General features: G+C 40.9%; 2 protein-coding genes across 3 annotated transcripts; one reads left to right on the forward strand and one right to left on the reverse strand.

Annotated features, from left to right (window-relative positions):
• Positions 1–7,917: 7,917 nt before the first annotated feature.
• On the reverse strand, positions 7,918–10,759 carry LOC128734506 (NHL repeat-containing protein 2). 2 transcript variants are annotated; one of them, XM_053828745.1, is made up of 3 exons: positions 10,676–10,744; positions 8,925–10,345; positions 7,918–8,868 (listed from the first exon to the last, which is right to left on the reverse strand). In XM_053828745.1, the coding sequence occupies exons 2-3, from the start codon at positions 10,335–10,337 to the stop codon at positions 8,083–8,085; spliced, it is 2,199 nt and encodes a 732-aa protein (XP_053684720.1). In that variant the 5' UTR covers positions 10,338–10,345; positions 10,676–10,744; the 3' UTR covers positions 7,918–8,082. The 2 variants fall into 2 exon arrangements, with proteins under 2 accessions (XP_053684720.1, XP_053684719.1); XM_053828744.1 differs by having other exon boundaries at positions 8,925–10,759.
• Positions 10,600–11,296, forward strand: LOC128735251 (dnaJ homolog subfamily C member 24-like). The gene is made up of 2 exons (XM_053829745.1): positions 10,600–10,690; positions 10,745–11,296. The coding sequence occupies exon 2, from the start codon at positions 10,817–10,819 to the stop codon at positions 11,294–11,296; it is 480 nt and encodes a 159-aa protein (XP_053685720.1). The 5' UTR covers positions 10,600–10,690; positions 10,745–10,816.
• Positions 11,297–21,317: the final 10,021 nt, after the last annotated feature.

Here is a 21,317-nt window from a genome sequence, read left to right on the forward strand (position 1 = left end):
ACAAGTCGGCTAGCCGGTTTTTGTTTGATATAATCAATAGGATCGTTGCACTGATTTTCCGTAATTTTCCTGTACTCTAACAGCCGGCTGCGAAGTCTGTCGATAAAGAAGGATAATGTCTAGTGACGGTTAATGCTCAAGACTTTGCTTTGCTTTGCTAGGGACGAATTCTATGACAGGTTAGAAAGGATTAATGGGGTGCGCACGACTTGAAAATTCAAGACTCTAGCTCCCAGATCGATCCTGTTTAACGGTCAATACTGTTTGGAAGTCATCAATCAAAGTCTTTTCTTAGCGACTTTGACCACTATATCGTCGTAAGATCGAATTAGTTACGTCACTCGCCTCGCAGAATAAGGGTGAGTGTAACAGCTTGTTTGATGTCGAATGCCAGAAAATGACAGATGAGAAGAACCAGGCCAGCAGTCGCATGCTCACTGCGGATCACGTCAGAACAGAGAAACATGTAAGCTTTCTGCGTATTACGTAAACAGCTGGACCAGTCTCAAAGGTTGCCAACTCGCATAAACGCAAATTCTACAGAACGTTAATGCTCCCGGTAACCCTCAACGGACATGAATCATGGACACTGAAGGAAGATGATCAATGCTTGGGGCTTCTGAGTGTAAAATTCTGCAACTGGTGAAAACGCTGTAGATCGCGTGTAAATAACAGTCTGTATCCCGCTTTGTGCTCTTGATGTCTGCACCGTGAAGTACGTGAGGCCTGCCATTGCCAATTTCGAGCACTACAGCGAGTGAAGTCTGACAATTGTACGGCGCAAAACAAATAAAAAATTTACGGCAAACTGAAAGATAATCGAATCGCCACTAGATATGTAACAAGTTTTAATTCAACCGATCAATCTGCGTATATTTTACACGAAAATTGATTTGATTCCAAAGTTGATCAACAATATTGCCGGGTAAACAAAATTTCCCTGATTGAATTTTGAAATTCCCTGATATTCCCTGATTTCCCTGATTCAAAAATGAATTCCCTGATATTCCCTGATTTTCCAGGTTTTCCTAGAAAATCGATACCCTGGCCCCGAAACGAACTTACACTTAAGAACAACTCATCGGCAAAATTCATGCCACTAGCGGCGTCAGAGATGGCGCAATGCATCAGGATATGCATGCAACGAGGAACGCTCGGGTTCAAATCCAGTAGCGGTCGGTGTTAGTTAGGCTTTTTTTAAATGGTCTATCTTAATCGCATGAACCGACTTTACAAAAGTTATAGGAGGAGGCGGAGGTAGAAAATGGAAAAGTATAAAAATAGAACTACAAGTGCTGTTTTATAAACTTTTGCCAAAGTTTCTTCAGAAGCTGTTTAGCGCTCTATGCAGCGAACTCTAGGCAACCTTGAAGTTCGGTTAATTACAAGTAAAGCTGCTTAGCAATCTATACCTCCATAGACATAAAGCTTGTTAACCTTCCTTAGACACCATTATCCGAACTCTAAGTTACTTTCAAGTTGTATGTTGAACTTTCAAGCTGCATGTTGGACTTTCAAGTTGCTACAGCTATTAACAGTACTTTAATGAGAATGAAGTTCGGTTTACAAATGTAGTGACTGGTTGTTCAGCAAGAAAGTTCTACGGAACTAAATTTGAACCAAATATGAACTTTCAAATTTGTTCCTTAAGTGAAATTTGAACTTTTGGCTGGGTATGAAATGGGGAAGGCAACTAGGAAGAAGCGCCCAACATAGCTCTAGCCATCCCAAGCCCCTACCTAGCGCATCCACGTGGCCATACCTGGAAATACTTCAATTTGTATAATTGAGTAGCCAAGCTAGGAGGTGCGGGGTCGTGCGGTTTTCAGTTCCTAACCTTACAAATGTAGCTTTAGGCAACCATTAAACCACACGACTTTAATTTCAAGTATTATATGATTTATACTAATTTTTTGGTAAACTAATCTATTTTCAGAGAGCGAAATAAGGCGCTATATCCTTGGCCAATTGCAGCCTGGCTTCTGGTCTAAATGCCATTAGTTCATCCCTGAGGGTCCGGAGTATCACTTAACCCTTATTAGCAAAGATACTCCCAACGACTGTAAATAAATCATTATCTATGTACCGTGGACCCCCGTTCGTTTGACCGTTTTTAATCTGAACACTTTTTAATTTGAACCCCGTTGGTTTGCACGACGTGCAAATTAAAAAAGGTTCAAATGTCATCATCAACTTGACAGCATTTGTCTACATTCTGATAACCAAAATAAGCAGTAACTAGCCAAAGAAATTTGTCGATCATTAGTCAAAAACCAAAACAACCATTTCGGTGTCCATTCCAAGAATCCATTCTATTTATATGAAACCTTTTATTTAAATTTTGTGCCTGTGAAAAAACTCGAATCTGAGAACAGCCGAAAATATTATTGCATATTGATATCTACTCAAATCAGGAGAATATAATAAAAAGTAACTATAGAAAGATTTATTCGATTATTAAATAAAATTCATCAGTCAAATGTCAAATCACCTGAAGCATATTGCTTGCAAGATAAAATTAAACTTCTCGGCGCCGTTTCCATTCATATTCAATTAGTTTACTTTTAATGTTATTTAAGCGGGTTACTTCCAACACATCCCGTTTTTCTTCCATAAAGTTTATGAGATACTCTACACATTCCATTGCCTTATTGTGTTTATCACGATCCGCGTCGAGCCTTTGAATTTGAAAAGAAGCATCATCGGAAGTTGAGTCGTCCTGGTCAATTTCACTTGAAGAAGTACACAGGTCCACACTGTCTGTGTGACGATTGAGGACGTAATCTACGATTTCCTGATCACTGTAGATATCGCAATCTCCGATGAGTTTATTGCCGTTCATGTCGCAAACACTATCATTCAGCCATTTCTTTACTTCTTCCGAAGACGGATGTTCCTCCAAAGCTTCAGCAATGGAACTCGCTAAAGCTAGTACATCTAAATCTAGAGAGTTGTCTTCATCCCTATCCAAAGTGAAATGAGGATATTCATCGACCAGATTCTTCCAAGAACCTTCAATAGTTTTGCGCGAAATTTCCTCCCAGGACTGATGAAGCCAGTTTATCACATCGCATAATGAAATTTTTTTCAACTTTTCTTCGAATGCTAATTCTTCCTCATTCAAAAGTAAATGTAACATAAGCTTTTTTTTATATCGCTTTTTGATAGAGTTCAGTACCCCTTGATCCATAGGTTGACCGAGCGATGTAATGTTAGGTGGCATGTATAAGACTTTAATTTCACCATATTCTAGAGCATCACCACCATCGTGGTGTGCAGAGCAATTATCGAGCAATAATAAAGCACGCGCGTTACAGTTGTTTTTTTCAGCAAATTCTTTAACTGAAGGAACAAATTGTTGAAAGAACCACTCTCTAAACAGTTCTCTGTTCATCCATGCTTTCTTGGAACTTTTGTAGTACACTGGCAATAATGACTTGTCTTTGGGAAGTGCTTTTGGATTTTGTGCAGTCCCTAAAAGCATTAATGGTAATTTATTCGACCCATTCATATTACAGCATGGCATAAATGTAACGCGAGATTTAATAACTTTCCGTCCTTCGGCTATGTCTTCATCATGTAAAGCTAAGGTTCGCGATGGCAGCAACTTGAAAAAAAGTCCTGACTCATCAGCATTATAGATTTCATGTTTTTCATATCCATTAGCCAATATAATCTGCATGAGATTACACTTGAAGGAGGTGAACGCTTCAACATCTCCAGACACTTTCTCACCGGTAACATTCAGCATTCGTAATCCATAACGTTTCCGAAATCTGTCATACCAACCGTTCGTAGCAGCAAACGTTACTTTGTCGGAATATTTCTGCTTTTTCTGGAACATCAAGAACATCAACTCCGCCTTTATCTTCACAGCATCGGGTGTAACTGTATGCTTTTTATCCCTCTCCTGCAACATCCATACAAATAGCGCTTCCTCCATATCAACAAATCTGGCTACCTTTACCGTACGTCTACCTGTTACGCCAGTCTCTCTGAATCGGTTTTCGGCTGTTCGAATTGATTCTCTATTGCGGGAAATATTGAGAACCGTCGATTTGCAAACGTTGAATCTTCGTGCAATTTTGTCAAGAGAGAAACCATCCGAATCCAGTAGGTTGATAATTTCAAGTTTTTGCTCCAAAGTAAGCGTGACATGTTTTCTTTTCAAGCTGGTCACTATATTCTCTTTATTTTCACCAGCAGGTAACCTAAATTTATGACGTGCATTAAAGCTTCATTCGATGAAAGTGAAAGATAAATATTACCTCTTCCCAGCGCTAACGTAGTTAATTTTTTCCATGTTATGCTTTTCAGCTACTGATTATCAACGTTTAATCTAAGAAAAAAATTTCGCCGGTTGCACCTGCTAACACGAAATATCAAAACAATAACAAAGAACAGGGCGCCCAGTTTATTTATGTCTCAACATATTTAGGGTTGCCAGTTGTTCAAATTAAAAACGAACCCCGTTAGTTTGCATGAGCAATCGTTCAAACTAACGGGGGTCCACTGTATATGGGAAGCGTTTGGTACGGGAGGTCCACGCTTTCTTCCTTCCCTTGATTTCAAGGAGTTTGATGGAATTAGGTATTTTTTCTAGTTCCACTTGATTCCTTGGAATTCTCTCTGCGGTACATGCTGCGCAGTTGGCCTGGCCGTTGACAAGAAAAATGATTGATTCAAGTAATCGTCATTTTCCAGGATGCCTTCCAGAATTGGCTGCGTTAGTGTGAGATTAGATTAGATTAGATTAGATTAAGTGAAATTTGAACTTTTGGTTGCTTGGGTTACAAGTAGCAACGGCAGTGCCAGTGACTATAAAATAGCACACTAGGTTCGCCGTCTGCTCATTTATCGCACGATCGCACTGACGGACGGTCAGTATTTTGATAAAACTGATCCATTTCTACTTTACAGTGATTTGGTATTTCCTATCACTCCTGTATTAGCGGGCAACAATCATCTTAGAGTCTAAAGGACCGAATAGCGACATCCATCTGTATATTGGCAACAGTAATTATATTACTGATTTTTAAGAAGTGCTATCAGCTCAAACATAGTTCTTTTCAGGGCCACCAAACTGTTTCAAACGGTTTTTTTCAAAACCACCATTGATTCAATGAAGAACCAAATCAGAATATTTCGCTCTTCTTTTACAAATAAACAATCAAACAATGATACTCACAGATACTCAAATATGCATATGCCATAAATGCAGTTTGCATTAGTCTTTGATCTAATGATCAGACAAAATTATAATTATACTTCATCGATTAAAACATGTTATCAATGTAATGGGTATTATATGACACAGTCCTACGTCACCCTTTCGAACAACCCTTAGGGCTGTATACCTTGTAGTTTTTCTATATGTTATATTGCCGTTGAGATGCTCATCGAAGAACTGTTTCCACTTGTAGACCATCTCGCGCTCGTTTGCGACCAGATTTCCCTCCTCGTCCCTACACATATCGGGCTTCGATGTGTGCCCCTTACAAGATTGGTTCACCTTTTCGTAAAACCAACGCGTCTCATTAGCCCGGAATGGTCGTTCTAGCTCTTCAAGATCTCTGTCCACCTTCTAGCGGTTTTTCCTGCTTAGGGTCAGAATGGACTCATTCCGCACTCGTCTATGCTTGTCCAAATTCTCCGTCGCGACAATGCTTAGATAGTTTTTCCAAGCTTTTTTTTCTTCTCCATCGTTTGTTGGTATTCCCCGTCAAACCGATCATTTCATGCGTTCGTGGTTACCTCGCCCAGTGTCGCGGTTGCGGCCGCATTGATGGTCGAGCAAAACCTACTCCATCTTTCTTCGAGGGTCGAATTGACTAGCTCCACGGAGGACGATAGAGCTTCATCCAGTATACGCCCGTAGTTCTCGGCAGCGAATGTTTAACGGAGGGCTTTATCGTGAGATATATCATTCGCCTCTATTCTACATACCGATCGGAGTCGTATCCGATCAGAAATTGCGTTTCGATCGGAATACAACGTTATGTAATTATCCTAGTCGATAGCCGCACCCCGCAGGGAGCGTACATTGGTGATGTTCAAGAAAAACGGGCCCTCGATGAGAATATGGTCGATTTGGCTCGAGGTTCGGTGGTCAGGTGATCGTGGCTTTATGGATATCTTTGTGGGGGAGGAAAGTGCTTCTGATCACCAAGCTTCGGAAAGCTGCAAAGTTGATGCATCACTGGCCGTTATCGTTCGTGTCGGTGTGCAGGCTATGGGGCCCGAACATCGTTCTATACATTGCTTCCCTGCCGACCTGGGCGTTTATATCTTCGACAACGGTCTTGATGTACCGTGGCGAGCAGCTGTCGTACGTCGCCTCCAGCTGCGCATAGAACGCTTCCTTCTCATCGTCGGGTCTACCTTCGTGTGGACGATGCACGTTTATGATGGTAAAGTTGAAGAAACGGCCTTTTATCCTCAACACGCACATCCTCTCGTTGATCGCTTTCCAGTCCATTACGCGATCCTGCATTTTGCCCAACATTACGAAACCCGTTCCCAGCTCGTTGGTCGCTCCACCACTCTGAAAAAATTGGGCTTTGCCGCCACGGATCCTCCACACCTTCTTGGCTTGCCTTTGCGACAGATCTCCTGCAGTGCCACGATGCCAAACTTTCGGGGTTCTAGCTGATCGAGCAGCACCCTGTCGCCACCAATGAAGTTAAGCGATCTGCAGTTCCAGGTACCAAGTCTCCATTCCATGTCCTTATTTCGTCGCCTTGGTCCATGCCGAATATTCCGAGAAGATATTTCTTGACTCTTGTTGTTAGTTTTTTGGGTTTAGATAGGTAGCCGTACTAGGGCTTACGCTGCCAAGTCTCGGGATGGGACTGCCATCTTTCAGTGTCGAGACCACACTGTACCTCCTCTCCTGTTAGTATACGTTAGTTAGTTAGTTTTCACCGGGGTTGGTTACCCGATCTCCGCTGGTACCACGTGGAGATAGGGGTATAGGAGTTGCTAGATAAGAGGCTAGGGACCACAATGGGGTCTGTTTTACGCATTATCCAACCACTTACCAACCAAACTAGAACCACACCGTAAATTTATTTGGTTCGCCCTCCGTCGCCTGCCTTGGAATAACCCGCTCCAGCTGCCAAGATACGAAGCGCGCCTGATGCTAATTGGATTGGACACCCTAGACACCAGGATAAATCTGTGCGACTGTGCCAAGCAATCCTTGTAGCTGATCTCCTAATGGCGGGGGCCGATTGTCTATGGCTTCTCAACCACATCAGTCTACGGGCTCAACTACGACCTCTTCGTAGTAGAATGTTCCTCCAAGTACCGTTTCGAAGGACAAATTATGCAGCAAACGGGGCCAACGGCTACGAGCTTTCAGCCAAGTGTCAGCTGGGCTCGACTTTTACCTAAATCGTAGGATTATTCGTAGGAACTTTTTAAATATTGTACGTACTAGTTAGACCAAATTATCATTAGGACAACTATATGTCTGCTGGTATAAGCAACAATAAATAAATTACCAGAAACAGAAGCTCAACGTGCACATGGATCGATCAGGGCTAAAGTGGCTTCCGACTTCTGAGACATCTGGGTAATTGGCGATAGGTTGCCCAAGAATGAGTTGAACGGAGAACTGCTTGAAGCAGCACGAGCCATTCTGGCTCTATGCTGACGAGAATATTTCAACGTTATAACCTTATTCTTTTTCAATACTATCCACTATAGTGAAAGTTGTGCGTTTTGCACACACTTAATTATTTAACAACTTGGCCAATTCTAGCATGTTGTTTCTCTAAACGTAAAAAACTCATTGAAAACTCTCACCACAACTTAACGTCCTGAGGCTGAGAGTATCACGGAAATTTATAATCTCTACGAAAAAGTAAAAAGTGTTACATTCAATATAATTTTTATTATCTACTGTATCTATTGTAAGCGATTACAAAAACAAAAGCAATAATAACATAGGCAACACCTACAAACTTGTAAAATTTATAAAAAATATTATAGTGAGTCTGTGACAGTTAAAGCGAATTTAATCATATAATAATGCATGCATTTACTAGGTGCATAGCGGTCAGGCGAGAGAAGAGCTCTTTACTCTTTGGAGACGACTACACTCCTTCGCCCGATCTGCACCATTAAGCCCGCTTTGACGGATGCAGCACCGGTAACGTCGTGCACAAAGTTGAGTCCCACGGCAAATTCCTTCGGAAAGCAAATATCATTGGCGCACAGATTCAGCCTGAAGTTAACCTTGCCCTGGACCGGTTTTTGCTGTTCGCTACCCTTAGGTATGACCAACGACAGCGTAAGACCGTCATTAAGCGAGCTAATTGTGCCGCTCATCGTGTCACAGCGCCACTTGTCCGACGGTAACACTAGAGTCCACCGCTGGGGCGCCCCTTCCGTTAGTTTTATGTTCGATTCCAGATAACCGAACTCCAGTTTGATCTGTACTTTGCCTCCATCTGGAAGCACCTTGAAGGTACCTTCGTAGATGTGAACCTCTCCAGGAACGTCAGTTTGATCAGCCTCCAGGGCTGCTGTACCGTCGAAGCGAATCTTCAGCGGACGAATGCTCATATCGGACAGATCGGCCACCGAAATCTGATGATTGTTTGTGTCTGCGATGTACAGGTAGCGCCCGGTAGGATCCACACACAAACCGCCAGGTTCACTGAATCGTTTGACAGAACCGTCCTCGTCCGTGAACAGACAAGTCGTTGCCACGTTCGTTGTTGCGTTAATTTTTTTAATTTTATGGTTGTACGTGTCAGTGAAGTAAATGCAATTGTCCTTAGCATTGTACGTGACCCCGAGCGGGTGCTGAAACTTTGCGGCGTACTGCTTTCCATCTACGTCACCGAAGGAGAAGAGGTCCTAAAACAATAGTCGATGTGAAATGGTAAACAGAATTATTAATTTTGTGTTCTTACCAGAGGATTACGGTCACCTCCTGCTACTGGCATAACCTTTCCGTCGCTCAGGGAGATTTTTCGAACTGACGAGCTCTCGCTGTCCGCCAGATAGAGTTCCTTCGATTCCCGATTAATCGCCAGACCCGAGGGTTGCGCGAAAGCAGCATTGTTCGGATATGTATTGTTCCTATTCTCCTCCCGTCCGTTCCCGGCGATTGCCATACAATTGTTGGCAGAGTATTTTTTGAACTTCCACCAAATCGTATCCTCCAAAAACAATGCCCAGATCTGGTGGATTCCGGCCATCGCCACAAAGACCACATCCTTTAGCGGAACTTTTGACTCGTCCGAATGAAAGGACATGTCCAAATCCCGCGTGCGGTATACCGCTACATCCCAGGGCGAAGAAATAACCTGTTCATGGCCAGATTTGCCCCCGATTCGATCGTTGCCTTGCTTTCCATTGCCTACGACGGTGCTAACCAGGCGATTCTTTAGATCCACTTTTCTTATGGCATGATTTTCGTTATCAGCAACGAACAAAATCTCATCACTTTGAAATGCTACACCTTGAGGAGCATTGAATCTCGCTTTTCGAAAGTCTCCATCGACAAAGCCTGGTTTCTTACCACCCACACGATGCAGGACCGTTCCCTCGCTGTTGACAATCAGAATCCGATGGTTTCCGGAATCGGAAATCGCATACAGTGGATTATCGTTGCTATCACAACCCCGATAAGAACAGCTGATTTTACCAGGAAATTGTAAATGACTGCTCTCGGTCAAGTTATTCGTCAGATTGATCGACAGTATATGTTTCGATATGGCTCCCTTGTCATTGTAGAATTTAAGCGCCGAGCTAACGTACAATTTAAGATCGTCAAAGTGTCCTTCACCCATCACTACGAACAACGGGTTAGCTCGCGGCCCCAGAATAAGCAACGTAGGCCAACACTGGATGCGGAGATTCCTCCACATTGAGGAAACATTATCGTTAACCACCGGATGCGTTATTTCATACCTCTGAACAGCGCTGCGAATATTTCCGGAGTCGCGCTCGTTTTCAAACTTGGCGCTGTGAACTCCAATCACCACCAGTCCGTCCTCAATCGAGTAGAGATGCTCTAGACGTTTCAAATCCGGAAGAATGTGCATACAATTTATGCAGCAGTAGGTAAAAAAATCCAGCACAACTATTTTTCCTCGTAGAGATTTTTCGAACGAAAGGGGTTCAGTAACGTTAAACCAATCCAAATCCTCCCGGAAATCTTTGATACTTTTGCCATCCCGGTCAGCAGTTTTCAAGTACTCAGCAACCAACTTACGTTTTTCGTTTAAATTGGTCGCTTGCCACAGGTCGGTGGTGAGTCTGCTGCAGCTGAACGCCAATGCATCCAGCATATCCAGATTTTCCGGTGATGAGGAACTCATTCTGGAACCTATTTTGAAAGATTTACAAAAACGACGAATCAATGAAGTAGACGACGAACTTAATTCTCGCTTCTGCTGCAGCAACTGCCGATTATGGGATTGGGAGGAGTCGTAAAGGAATTTTTGGATGGGTTTGTTTTGGACTATTTGAGTAGGACGGTGATGATGATGATGTCGTCGACTGCTGCTGCTGACGTTTCTCACTGTCAAAGTGGACGAATAATTCGCAGTAAACAAACGGCGCGGTAAGGATCGGATCGGAAAAAGCAGCATGTGTTTGGAGTTTACCGGAACGAGATAAAGATTTCACGCTAGAATTTGGTTGGTAAGCTACTCACTGGTTTCTTTTTGATGTAAGTAATATTTTTTAAATAATATTTCAAACTAATATTTGCAAGTCTTTTTAGTTCGATTCGACGTGCTCTGCACAGAAATATTAACACAAAAACATCGCCGATTCGACCGGTGAGTGCTATGTAATGTCATCCGCCACAAAAGAGGCAGAATCCAGTTCGCAAAATTTAAACGAACAGGTAGACGATGAGGTTTCACACTACCAAGTGTTGGGTGTGGCACCGGATGCCACGCATGAGGAAATTCGAAAAGCCTACCAATCGTTGGCTTTGCGTTACCACCCTGATAAAATGCGCTCCAGCAGCAGCAGCAGCAGGGCGCCAATCGAGTTCATTCGCATTGACGAAGCATGGAAGATACTACGGGATGCAGAGACCAGGCGCATTTACGATGCCGAATTAATGCAACGTACCTGCCGAGAGGATTATTTTGTAAATGAAGTTCTAACAGCCAAAGATTTCAACTACGATCGAGACGAGGACCATCGATGTCGTAACTGTCGATGCGGAGGTCTATATATACTGCCTGAAGATCTGAACAGCGGTGAAAGTTGTTATATCGCGTGCGACGAATGCTCACTTGTGGTGCAAGTGAACGTTACTTGAACTTTGACTTTAACTAAATGTTTTGATATAAGTACCTATATTGATTGATTGTTGGTAATATCAATATATTATAGCCTAGCAATACAAATTAAAGTAACTCGAAAGTAAAAATATTGCGTTTGATGTCACAGCAGCATAAATAATAATGTTCCCTTTTTTTAATTTTGAATATGATTTTTCTGGATGCCTATCCAGCATTTTACGAGCCATAATTGCGGACCTGTTCGTAATATTTAAACAGCATTTTTTACATTTCTCTATTACATCGCATGTTTTCTTTCCGTACATTCCTTTAGTTTTACCGTGAACGCGCGTAAAGAAAACGTGCAATGCACCCCGTAGGCAGGCAACCATGTTTTCGCTGCCAACATCTCGTGTGTGCAAAAATGAGATACCATGTCAGCACTGCGTTTCACTCAACTGCCAGCAGTCTGATTTGGGCCCGCTGTCAAATTTTGAGCCCCGAACATGCTGTCGCTGACGTTCACTGCAGCTCGATATAGAGATGTCAATGGGGTGGTGCAATGTATCCAGCTTTTTACGAGCCATAATGGCGGACGTGTTCGTAACATTTGAACAGCATTTTTGACATTTCCCTAGTACATCGCACGTTTTCTTTCCGTACATTCCTTCAGTTTTATCGTGAACGCACGAAAAGCAAACGTGCGATGTATTAGGGAAATGTCAAAAATGCTGTCCAAATATTACGAACGCGTCCACCATTATGGCTCGTAAAAAGCTGGTTGACTAAAAGAGTATCCAGCTTTTTACGAGCCATAATGGCAGACGCGTTCGTATCCAGCTTTTTACGAGCCATAATGGCGGACGCGTTCGTAATATTTGAACAGCATTTTTGACATTTTCCTAATACATCGCACGTTTGCTTTCCGTGCGTTCACGATAAAACTGAAGGAATGTACGGAAAGAAAACGTGCGATGTACTAGGGAAATGTCAAAAATGCTGTTCAAATGTTACGAACACGTCCGCTATTATGGCTCGTAAAAAGCTGGATACCATCATTATCGTAAAGGGGAAGGAGCATCAGGGTATCGAATGAATCGAAGACTGGATGAGGGATGTGGTAACCAGCCCAAGTCATATAAGGTCGGAGAGGATTTTGACGCGCCCTTCTAGCACACAAATCATCACGCAAGAAAAGTTTGCACGGCGAAGTTATGTATCTAGAAACCGGAAATCTATGCTGATAGGAGTGTCTTATATCCCGTGGAATCATATAAGCGACAGTGCTTATCCAGCTTTTCACGAGCTATAATGGCGGACGTGTTCGTAATATTTGAACAGCATTTTTGACATTTCCCTAATATATCGCACGTTTTCTTACCGTAAATTCCTTTAGTTTTACCTAGAGTGACTATATACAGAGTGGCGACAATGTCAAAATTGGAATGATAATTATCTGTCAGTGTCATTCCAATCGAGCAGACAACCTATCCAACGCGTATGCAGGAAAGAGAAAGAAAAACCTAGGATAAACCGCATTGCATACATTTGGGATGACTTGGCGCCACTCTGTATATAGTCACTCTAGTTTTACCGTGAACGCGCGGAAAGAAAACGTGCGATGTATTGGGAAAATGTCAAAAATGCTGTTCAAATATTACGAACACGTTTGCCATTATGGCTCGTAAAAAGCTGGATAGATCCACCCTTTTGGTCCTTCACGAACAACATTGACATGAAAGTTGCTATGTAGATAAACTCGATTCTGCAGTAATTCTACTTGCATACAATGGGAAACCCTTGAGGTGATGGTGGCTACCCCCATTCATACATACATACATAAATCACCCACCTTAGCTACCTGCACTCAAAATAATCCACACGTCCTTTCCACGTGAAAAATCACGTAAATTTCTCTACAGGCAGTTACAAGATTTTCAGCTGACTGTTATTGAAAAAAATAATAGCATCTATCTGATTTTCACGTTAGCGCATTAGTATGCGTGCGAACTACCTGATAAATCACGTAGGTAGTGCAGGAAAAGCTGGATGGAAAATAGTCACATAACTTTTCCTATGATTTCGACGTGAAATTTATTTTGATTGTGGCAAAGTCACTTGTTTAGCCAAGAAGTTTGCTACTTTTACTGTGAATCAAACCTCTTGTTTCAATATCCGATCGTCGGATCGCCTTAAGAGCGGTATTGAGAATCATACCGGATAAGTTGTTCTGCAGCACCCTGGCCGCATCTAGAAGATACTCAGTTCTATGACCTTTAACAGCCTCTCCCAGCCGAAATTCGAATAAACAACGTACCTCAATGCCAGCTTTGAAACCAACATTTTAACTGTATTATTTCAATTTGATTTTTTTGACTGATGAAGAACACTTAATTTCAACCAAAATAGTTTTTAACTGAAAATAATTCTCCATTTCCTGAATAAACTCCTTACAGTTAGGCTATGTCCGATTTTTTCTTGTAAACTTGTATTATTTTCTCTAATGTCAATGTAAATATGACAAAACAAAACAGTAACATTGCCGTTATCGCTCTTGCTCTTTCTTACTACAGCAATCTGGGCCCGGTGTTGTGGAACGTCATGTATGGCGAGGTGTTGAAGCTAAAGTTCCCGGTAGGGATTGTGATTGTCGGTTTTGCGGACGACATCACCTTGGAAGTCTACGGTGAATCTATCAGAGATGTTGAATTGATGGCTGCCCACTCTATAAGCATTGTTGAAGATTGGATGCGCTCCAGGAAACTGGAGCTTGCGCATAGTAAAACGGAGGTTATTAACGGAGGTACATGGATGTAGAGGAAACTGCACAACATGCTTTCTTCATATGCCCTCGTTTCGTGGACGCGAGAAGCAACATGATGTCAGTGAGCGAGCGGACAGCGGGCAGGACACTACTTCGGATCCGGTCCAAAACTCGGACGTCTGGCGGGGGGGGGGTCTGCTACACCCAGATTGTACTTGAGCTACAAAACCGCTGGAGAGCCGATCAACGGCGAGTAAATACCTTACTACCTCAGTCTAGTAGTTATCTAAGACCGTTTCAAGCTGTATTGGGACCGCACCGTCCTAACGGACCTTTTTATTCACCACAACCAACCGGACATTATGGTTTACGACAAGGGTAGCCGAATAGTAACCATTATTGACGTCGCCATTCAACTGAGCCGGGAGTCAACACACTGTCACAAAATAGAGGTTTTCCGTCAGATCATACCCCTCCTTTTCTTATTTTTTCTTGAAAGTACTCCCAATGCGAATGACAATGGTGAAAAAATATATTTTTTTCGTTGACTCTAGAATTTACTACGATTTTTTAAATAATGCAAATTGCAAGAATGTTGAGTTTCTTTTCACCAAATCTCGAATGTTGAGTTTTAAAAAATTCGTTTCGGCTGCACTGTTTATCAAATTTTTCAGATTTTCTGGCAGCATTGCACAACAGTTTTTGTCAGTGTCATTCCAATCGAGCAGACGGCCTATCCAACGCGTATGCAGGAAAGAGAAAGAAAAACTTTGGAAAAACCGCATTGCATACATTTGGGATGACTTGTCGCCACTCTGTATATAGTCAGTCTAATGTGTATCAGCGGTTGAGTGAAAAGAACAAAACGAATGAAAAGCTAATGATTACCTTCTTTTTCATTTCGTTTGTTGCTTGTCACAAGAGTAAAGAGTAGCGCAAATGGTTTCGAAGTGGTGAAAATAGAGGACACTGGTACAAAAAGGCATGTAATACATCCGAGAAGTGACGGGCAGAAATATACGTATTTTAGTTTTTCATTTTTACAGTAGTTAGAGACTTTAATAAAGAAAGTTTTATATGGGTACCATTTCTAAGAGTCAAAACCGAACACTTAGTGAAAAAAAATTTTTTGACGGAAAACCTCTATTGTTAAGTATCGTCCGCTGGCAATGGAGTTGAAAGAGTTGTGGAGATTAGGAGAGGTCCCAAAGGTGGTTCCGAAAGTATCGCTGGAAGACCTAAAAGTGCTGAGGTTAGATTGTTGCAGAAATCAGCGATATTCAGCACCTATGTAATTATCCGTCAGTTCCTGGCCTAAGGGTTGTACGAATGGGTGACGTAGGACTACCGTATACTCCCGCTGGAATGATCTTCCTTAATGTGAACATTTTTTATCTGAACCCGGTTGGTATGAATGCGTTTACATTAAAAACTGATCAAGCGTCATACACAATTGACGGTTAAGACCGGGCAAATTGAAAAAAAAAAGCAAAAAAAACTTAATACGTTTCCTCTTGCTCAGCAGCTTTGGCAATATAGCTCATATGCAACTTATTTCAATCCAGCACTCAAAATAGACCATTTTAGTTGATACTGTCAAGCCAATTTCCTCTTCTACAATCTGGATGTTCAGAATTCACGCATATTCGACATGTTTTTAAAACGTTTGTTTTCGTCAAATCAAAGCAACAAGCTCATAGGGTACGAGCCTTGCGCGTGTGTGAAAGTGAATAGAGTTACCAAATATCCAGATTAAAAATGAATTCGCCTGATCTGAACGAGATGTTTTTCATATTACCGGGGGTTGAGTGTATATGTTTATAAGAATCTAATGAGTGCCATTGTTTAAAAGAGAAGAGCGAAATATTCAGATTCAATTCTTCTTTGCCTGCAGCCATTGAGACATAGATTTCTTTTAAAAATCACTTGTGTGTATCATAAAAGTTGAAATAGTAATGAATGACCAGCCCACAGATTGTTGTAATAAATATGATTATGCGTAGCTTGACATGTTTCAATAATCTTACTTTAACTCGCTTGTGGCCTTTAAAAGGGCCATTGGTTACAAATAATATTACAGCCAAAGCACGTTCATCGCAAATATGACGTGCCATTCGAATGTCCTTCTCTTTTGGCATGAATTGCAAGTCATGAAAGTTAACGGCTTCGATTCACTGTCTTTTGCTCCCAGGTTTTACTAGTTTACTTTCACAGCTTACCGCTTGTTACATAGCAGAAAATATGGCATATATGCAAAAATTTGTTTTATTTGTATGAGTGTCTTTATCCTCCTACCACAGGAGTGAGGGGTCTCAAACCATCATAAAATAAATTCATACATACCTCCATAAACCCTTACATGCCAAATTTGTTTCCATTTGCTTGATTAGCTCTCGAGTTATGAGGAAATTTGTATTTCATTTGTATGGGAGCCCCTCCCCCCCGCCCCTCTTAGAAGAGGAAGGGATCTCAGTACACCATAGAAAAAAATCCTACCCTTTAAAACCCCCACTTGCCAAATTTGGTTCCAGTTGCTTGCTTAGTTGTAGATTTATGAAGAAATTTGCTTTTCATTTGTATGTGAGCCCCCCTCTTAGAAGGGGAATGGGTCCCAGTACCCTATAAAAAAAATCCTACCTTTTAAAACCCCTGCATGCCTAATTTGGTTCCTTTCGCTTGATTAGTTCTGAGAAAATTTGTGTTTCATTTGTATAGGAGCCCCCCCCCCCTCTTACGCCGTCCATAAAATTGCTTTCTCGCCTCCTCCATAAATTATGATTAGCATTTGAAATCTTTCATTCCAACGTTACACTTCTATTTTCGTTTTCACAAAGTGCTACCCAGTCCCAGATAGTAAACAAAGACGTAGTCTTACGTCAAAAAAGTGCAGATCCACCGAGCCTTAATCTTCCTTTGGCAACCGCCCGGGGTAGGTGAACTTTCGCGACTTTGTCGTGAGAAAAAAAAACTACACCAATCTCACAATGTTGCATTTTTGTGTCACTCCAGTGGAAAACTCCGCTCTCCAGTAAAGTACAAAACGGCGGGATAGCTTATTCAACCATTGTGTAGCTAGTTTTCACGTTAAACGCATGATAAGCTGTTACATGAAAAAATGTTTGTGGGGATACCCATCCGTTGCGAAAGACATCATCAAAGGCATCGACGTCACTCTGTTTATCAGCCTCCTATGAAGTAATTTGCGGTTTCGTCACCAACGAGAATGACATTTGCTGAGGATATCGCTTATGTAGGAGTGAGAGGGGAGCAAAGAGTGGAGGAGGGGATCCGGGAGTTTGGAATTTGATGTTGTTGATCAAAGTAAATTGATATATACCAGGTATGTGACCATCGAGGGTTGCATTAGTGTGTGTAGAAAGAAGAAGAAATAGTTCTGAAATATGGTGGAACTTTCATGAAAATTAAAACTAAATTAATTGTAATTAATGAATGCAGCTATATTATTCCAGAGAAATATTTGAACATTTACAATGAAATGTAAGGAATATATTTTTAAGTCATTTGCACTTGTAGCCTTCTTTAATTATGCGTAAAAAATTTGAGAACATGGGTGACTAACTATTTCGATGTACAATTGAAAAATGAATTAATGTTTCTAATACTTCACGATCAATATGGTATACGGTTGCTTAAATTAAAACACGTTCCGTCCAACATTTTGCTTGCATGATGCTCTTGAATATCTGCCTCTGATGTCTTCTTTTAAAAAATAGTTTTATTCGAATAGATGCTTGTGCTACTGCTTGAAAATCCTTAAGTTGAAGTCACTATTCCAAGATGATACCTTTTTATCATAAATTTGCCCGCTCACGTTGTTTGATATATATGCTCTTGTCTCAACACTACGTAGAAAACCATAAAAAGTAATCTTAGATTGCTACAAAACAGTCTTAGATGATAATTAACACTTTAAAAGCTTACCAGAAATCAGACGAAAAATATCGCGGGCGGATTACAATGTTGCTCATGCTGCTTATTGAACAATCATGTCCGAGCATTTTAAAGAATTTCTTTTTTGTTTTACTACTTGTAGGAAAGCGATATAAGGACATTTCTTTGAGATATCTTGATACCGCTTTGACGAAAAAATTTCTGCTTGCAATTTGGAATGTTGTACTTCATTGTATTCATGAAAATACATATTAGAAATAATGTTCTAAGCATAAACATAAAAGCTGTAAGAAAAAAAAGACAAATCTTGCGTATCCAACGATTTTTTTAAAAAATTAACTAATTTTCCATACAAAATGCTCGAAATCTCAGAACTAGTGTAGATGTGTTAGTGCAAAGTGTATATGACAGCTCGCATTGTCATATACCTGGTATATATCAATTTACTTTGGTTGTTGATATAGATCATTTTGCGATGACGTCATTTTGCCGTCGAATGACACCACTTGGTGGTTTGTTTACATGTTTTTGTCACATCCAGCAGTTTCGATTTGAAATTTCGTGAAGGATTACTGCATCAATTTCTGTAAAATGCATGTAAGGCACTTTCTCTTCAATAAAAACTATAAATTTCTATCATTATCTGCCGGACAAAGATAGAAAACTCAATTCAAAATTTAACACCACGTAAACAAACCACCAAGTGCTGTCAAAAAAGTGTGGTTAGGAGCTCCCGTGTAATGACCTATTACTCCTACTGCAAACAGCCTCACCGAGGGCCTCAGCTTATGTCAAAAAATCTTTATATGTGTGCGTGGTGGAATACTTCATACGACTCACACTCGCATTATTAATTTTATTCATTTAATGTTAGGTAGTTTGTGGCTAGATTAGTACAACTCACATTTTGACGTAGGACTACGTCTTACAGCAAGTTTTGAGATAGGGTGTCAGTCAAAACAATCGAAAAATGCGAGCGTCACGAAAAATGATAGGTTTTGAGCGCTAATAGCTCAGTGGTTTTCCGATCGATTTTCAATATTCTTACACCAATCGATCGGAAAATCTTCTAAGAATTGACCCAAATGAATAAAAGTATGGATTCTAGATGTTGAACTATTGAAAAATTGAAAATAATGAACCTATGTTTTACCAGAATTCTCGCTTCGTGATTGGTTGGAAGATTCTTTACGATGATCTAAACCTATACCAATTTGATATCTGTGCTTGGGAAGTAAGCCAAAATAAGTGACCAAGTTTCTACATTTCAACAAGATTTCTTAACACCGCGATTAAACCTAGACCATTTTGATGCCCTTGCTTGGAAAGTACGCCAGAAAGAGTGACAAAACCCCCTCGTGGCTCGTGCCAACAGATTTCTTACGAACGCGATTAAACCTAGTCCAATTTGATGTCTGTGTTAGGGAAGTGTGCCAGAAAAAATGACACAAGTTCGTCGTCGCAACAGATCGCAAATTCTTTACTGCGTGACGATTAAACCTCGGCGAATTTGATATCTGTGTTGGAAAAATGTGCTACAGCTGTAGTGTTCGGTTATAATACGGCTCTGTATGAATACGCATGCTTACCGTTTCATTAGAAGTGTAGTGAAAAGATGTGCTGTTGATAAAATAGGATTGAATTGGTAAAATCCTTTCAACGTGGGAAACCATGGATAATAAAAACAATCTTTAATTTCAGTAAGGTAGCAGGAAAGTAATAGTTTGTGTTCTTGATTTTGTTAAATTGTTTTCAAATGCACAATCTTTTGAGTATTGAACGTATGCAATGTTACTACTTTGATAAATGTTACATACAACGCATGTAGCATGTATATATGTTGCATATAGCATGTATACATGAAGAATCGAATGATTACAAGCATGAATACATGCTACTATCACTACAAAGAGACTTACGTAGTCCTGCGTTACATATATATGCGATCGTGTCTTGTACACAACCCCTCTGATTTTTACTTTCAGGACGACGACACTATGCAATTAGTGAAATTAGTTGTATATTTAAACCTTGGTGATATTCCCTCTCATATCATAGCTACTTGTCCTGCATTACCAATAGGGTAGAAAAACCGGCATCTATTTGGTGGAAGAGGGGACGAGTAGTGGCCGTAGAATAGCAAAATAAGAAGTCAAGTACAAGCCGTTTATCAACACTTACGGCTCGTTTGAATGCAATTGACTAAATGCAATATATTGTTACGTTATATGCGCATATATTGCAGTCTTTAATGCTGCTTTACGTTAATGATTCTATGCATCAACAGTGTTAATATACGTTTTATAAGCATTAAGGTTGCTGATATACAAAAGTTTGGCACTAGGGATGCAGAATTATTTCCAGTATACGATTTTGGGTTAATGCTTATGATTACTTGGGTGGATAGAACAGTTTTCCTTACAACGCACAGTGGGGAATCGCTGGCCAGCATCCAAAAAATGAAAGTTCATTTCGACTCTCTGTTGTATTTTTCCTGTGATTCTATCCAGCTTTTTACGAGCCATAATGTCGGACGTGTTCGTAATATTTAAACAGCATGTTTGAAATTTCCCTAATACATCGCACGTTTTCTTTCCGCGCGTTCATGGTAAAACTAAATGAACGTACGGGAAAAAAAACGTGCGATGTTTTAAAGAAAAGTCAAAAACGCTGTTCAAATATTACGAACACGTCCGCCCAGCGGGGTGCTATCCCTATCTTAACGAACGGTGTTTGACAGTCGACTTAACGAAGGGCGCTATTGCAAGAAAAGCGCCCGTCTGACAGGTAAATTTGCTGCCAACCTTGTCAAGATGTGCTGAGATGTTGGCAACAAAAACATGGCGATGGCACCCATCGCAAGCCCCTGCGTCCGCCATTATGGCTCGTAAAAAGCTGGATAGCATTTTTGACATTTGTCTAATACATCGCACGTTTTCTTTCCGCGCGTTCACTGTAAACCTAAAGGAATGTACGGAAAGAAAACGCGCGATGTATTAGGGAAATGTCAAAAATGCTGTTCAAATATTACGAACACGTCCGCCAGTATGGCTCGTAAAAACTGGGTTGAGAAGCCAAGCTAGCATCGGCGATGATGTTCCTGGTAGTTCCCGGCTGCCTGATCTCAAAACTGCGGGTTTGGATGACGGGTGAGCCACATGACCTTGTTAGTAGGTAAGTTTGACATAAGTTATTTTAATGATTTGTTTCGTTTTAGCTCATGGAGCAAGCACCTCCTACTGTACAGTGAAAACTCGGGCCGAAGAAAGTTTAAATAATGCTCATGGATACCAGAAGAAAAAATTAAATTAATAATGGAAGCACTCATGTAAACTCAAATGATGCAACTCTATTCCATTCGAAGGACTGCTAGTGAGATTGTT

Source organism: Sabethes cyaneus, chromosome 2 (assembly GCF_943734655.1).
Source record: "Sabethes cyaneus chromosome 2, idSabCyanKW18_F2, whole genome shotgun sequence".
NCBI lineage: Eukaryota > Metazoa > Arthropoda > Insecta > Diptera > Culicidae > Sabethes > Sabethes cyaneus.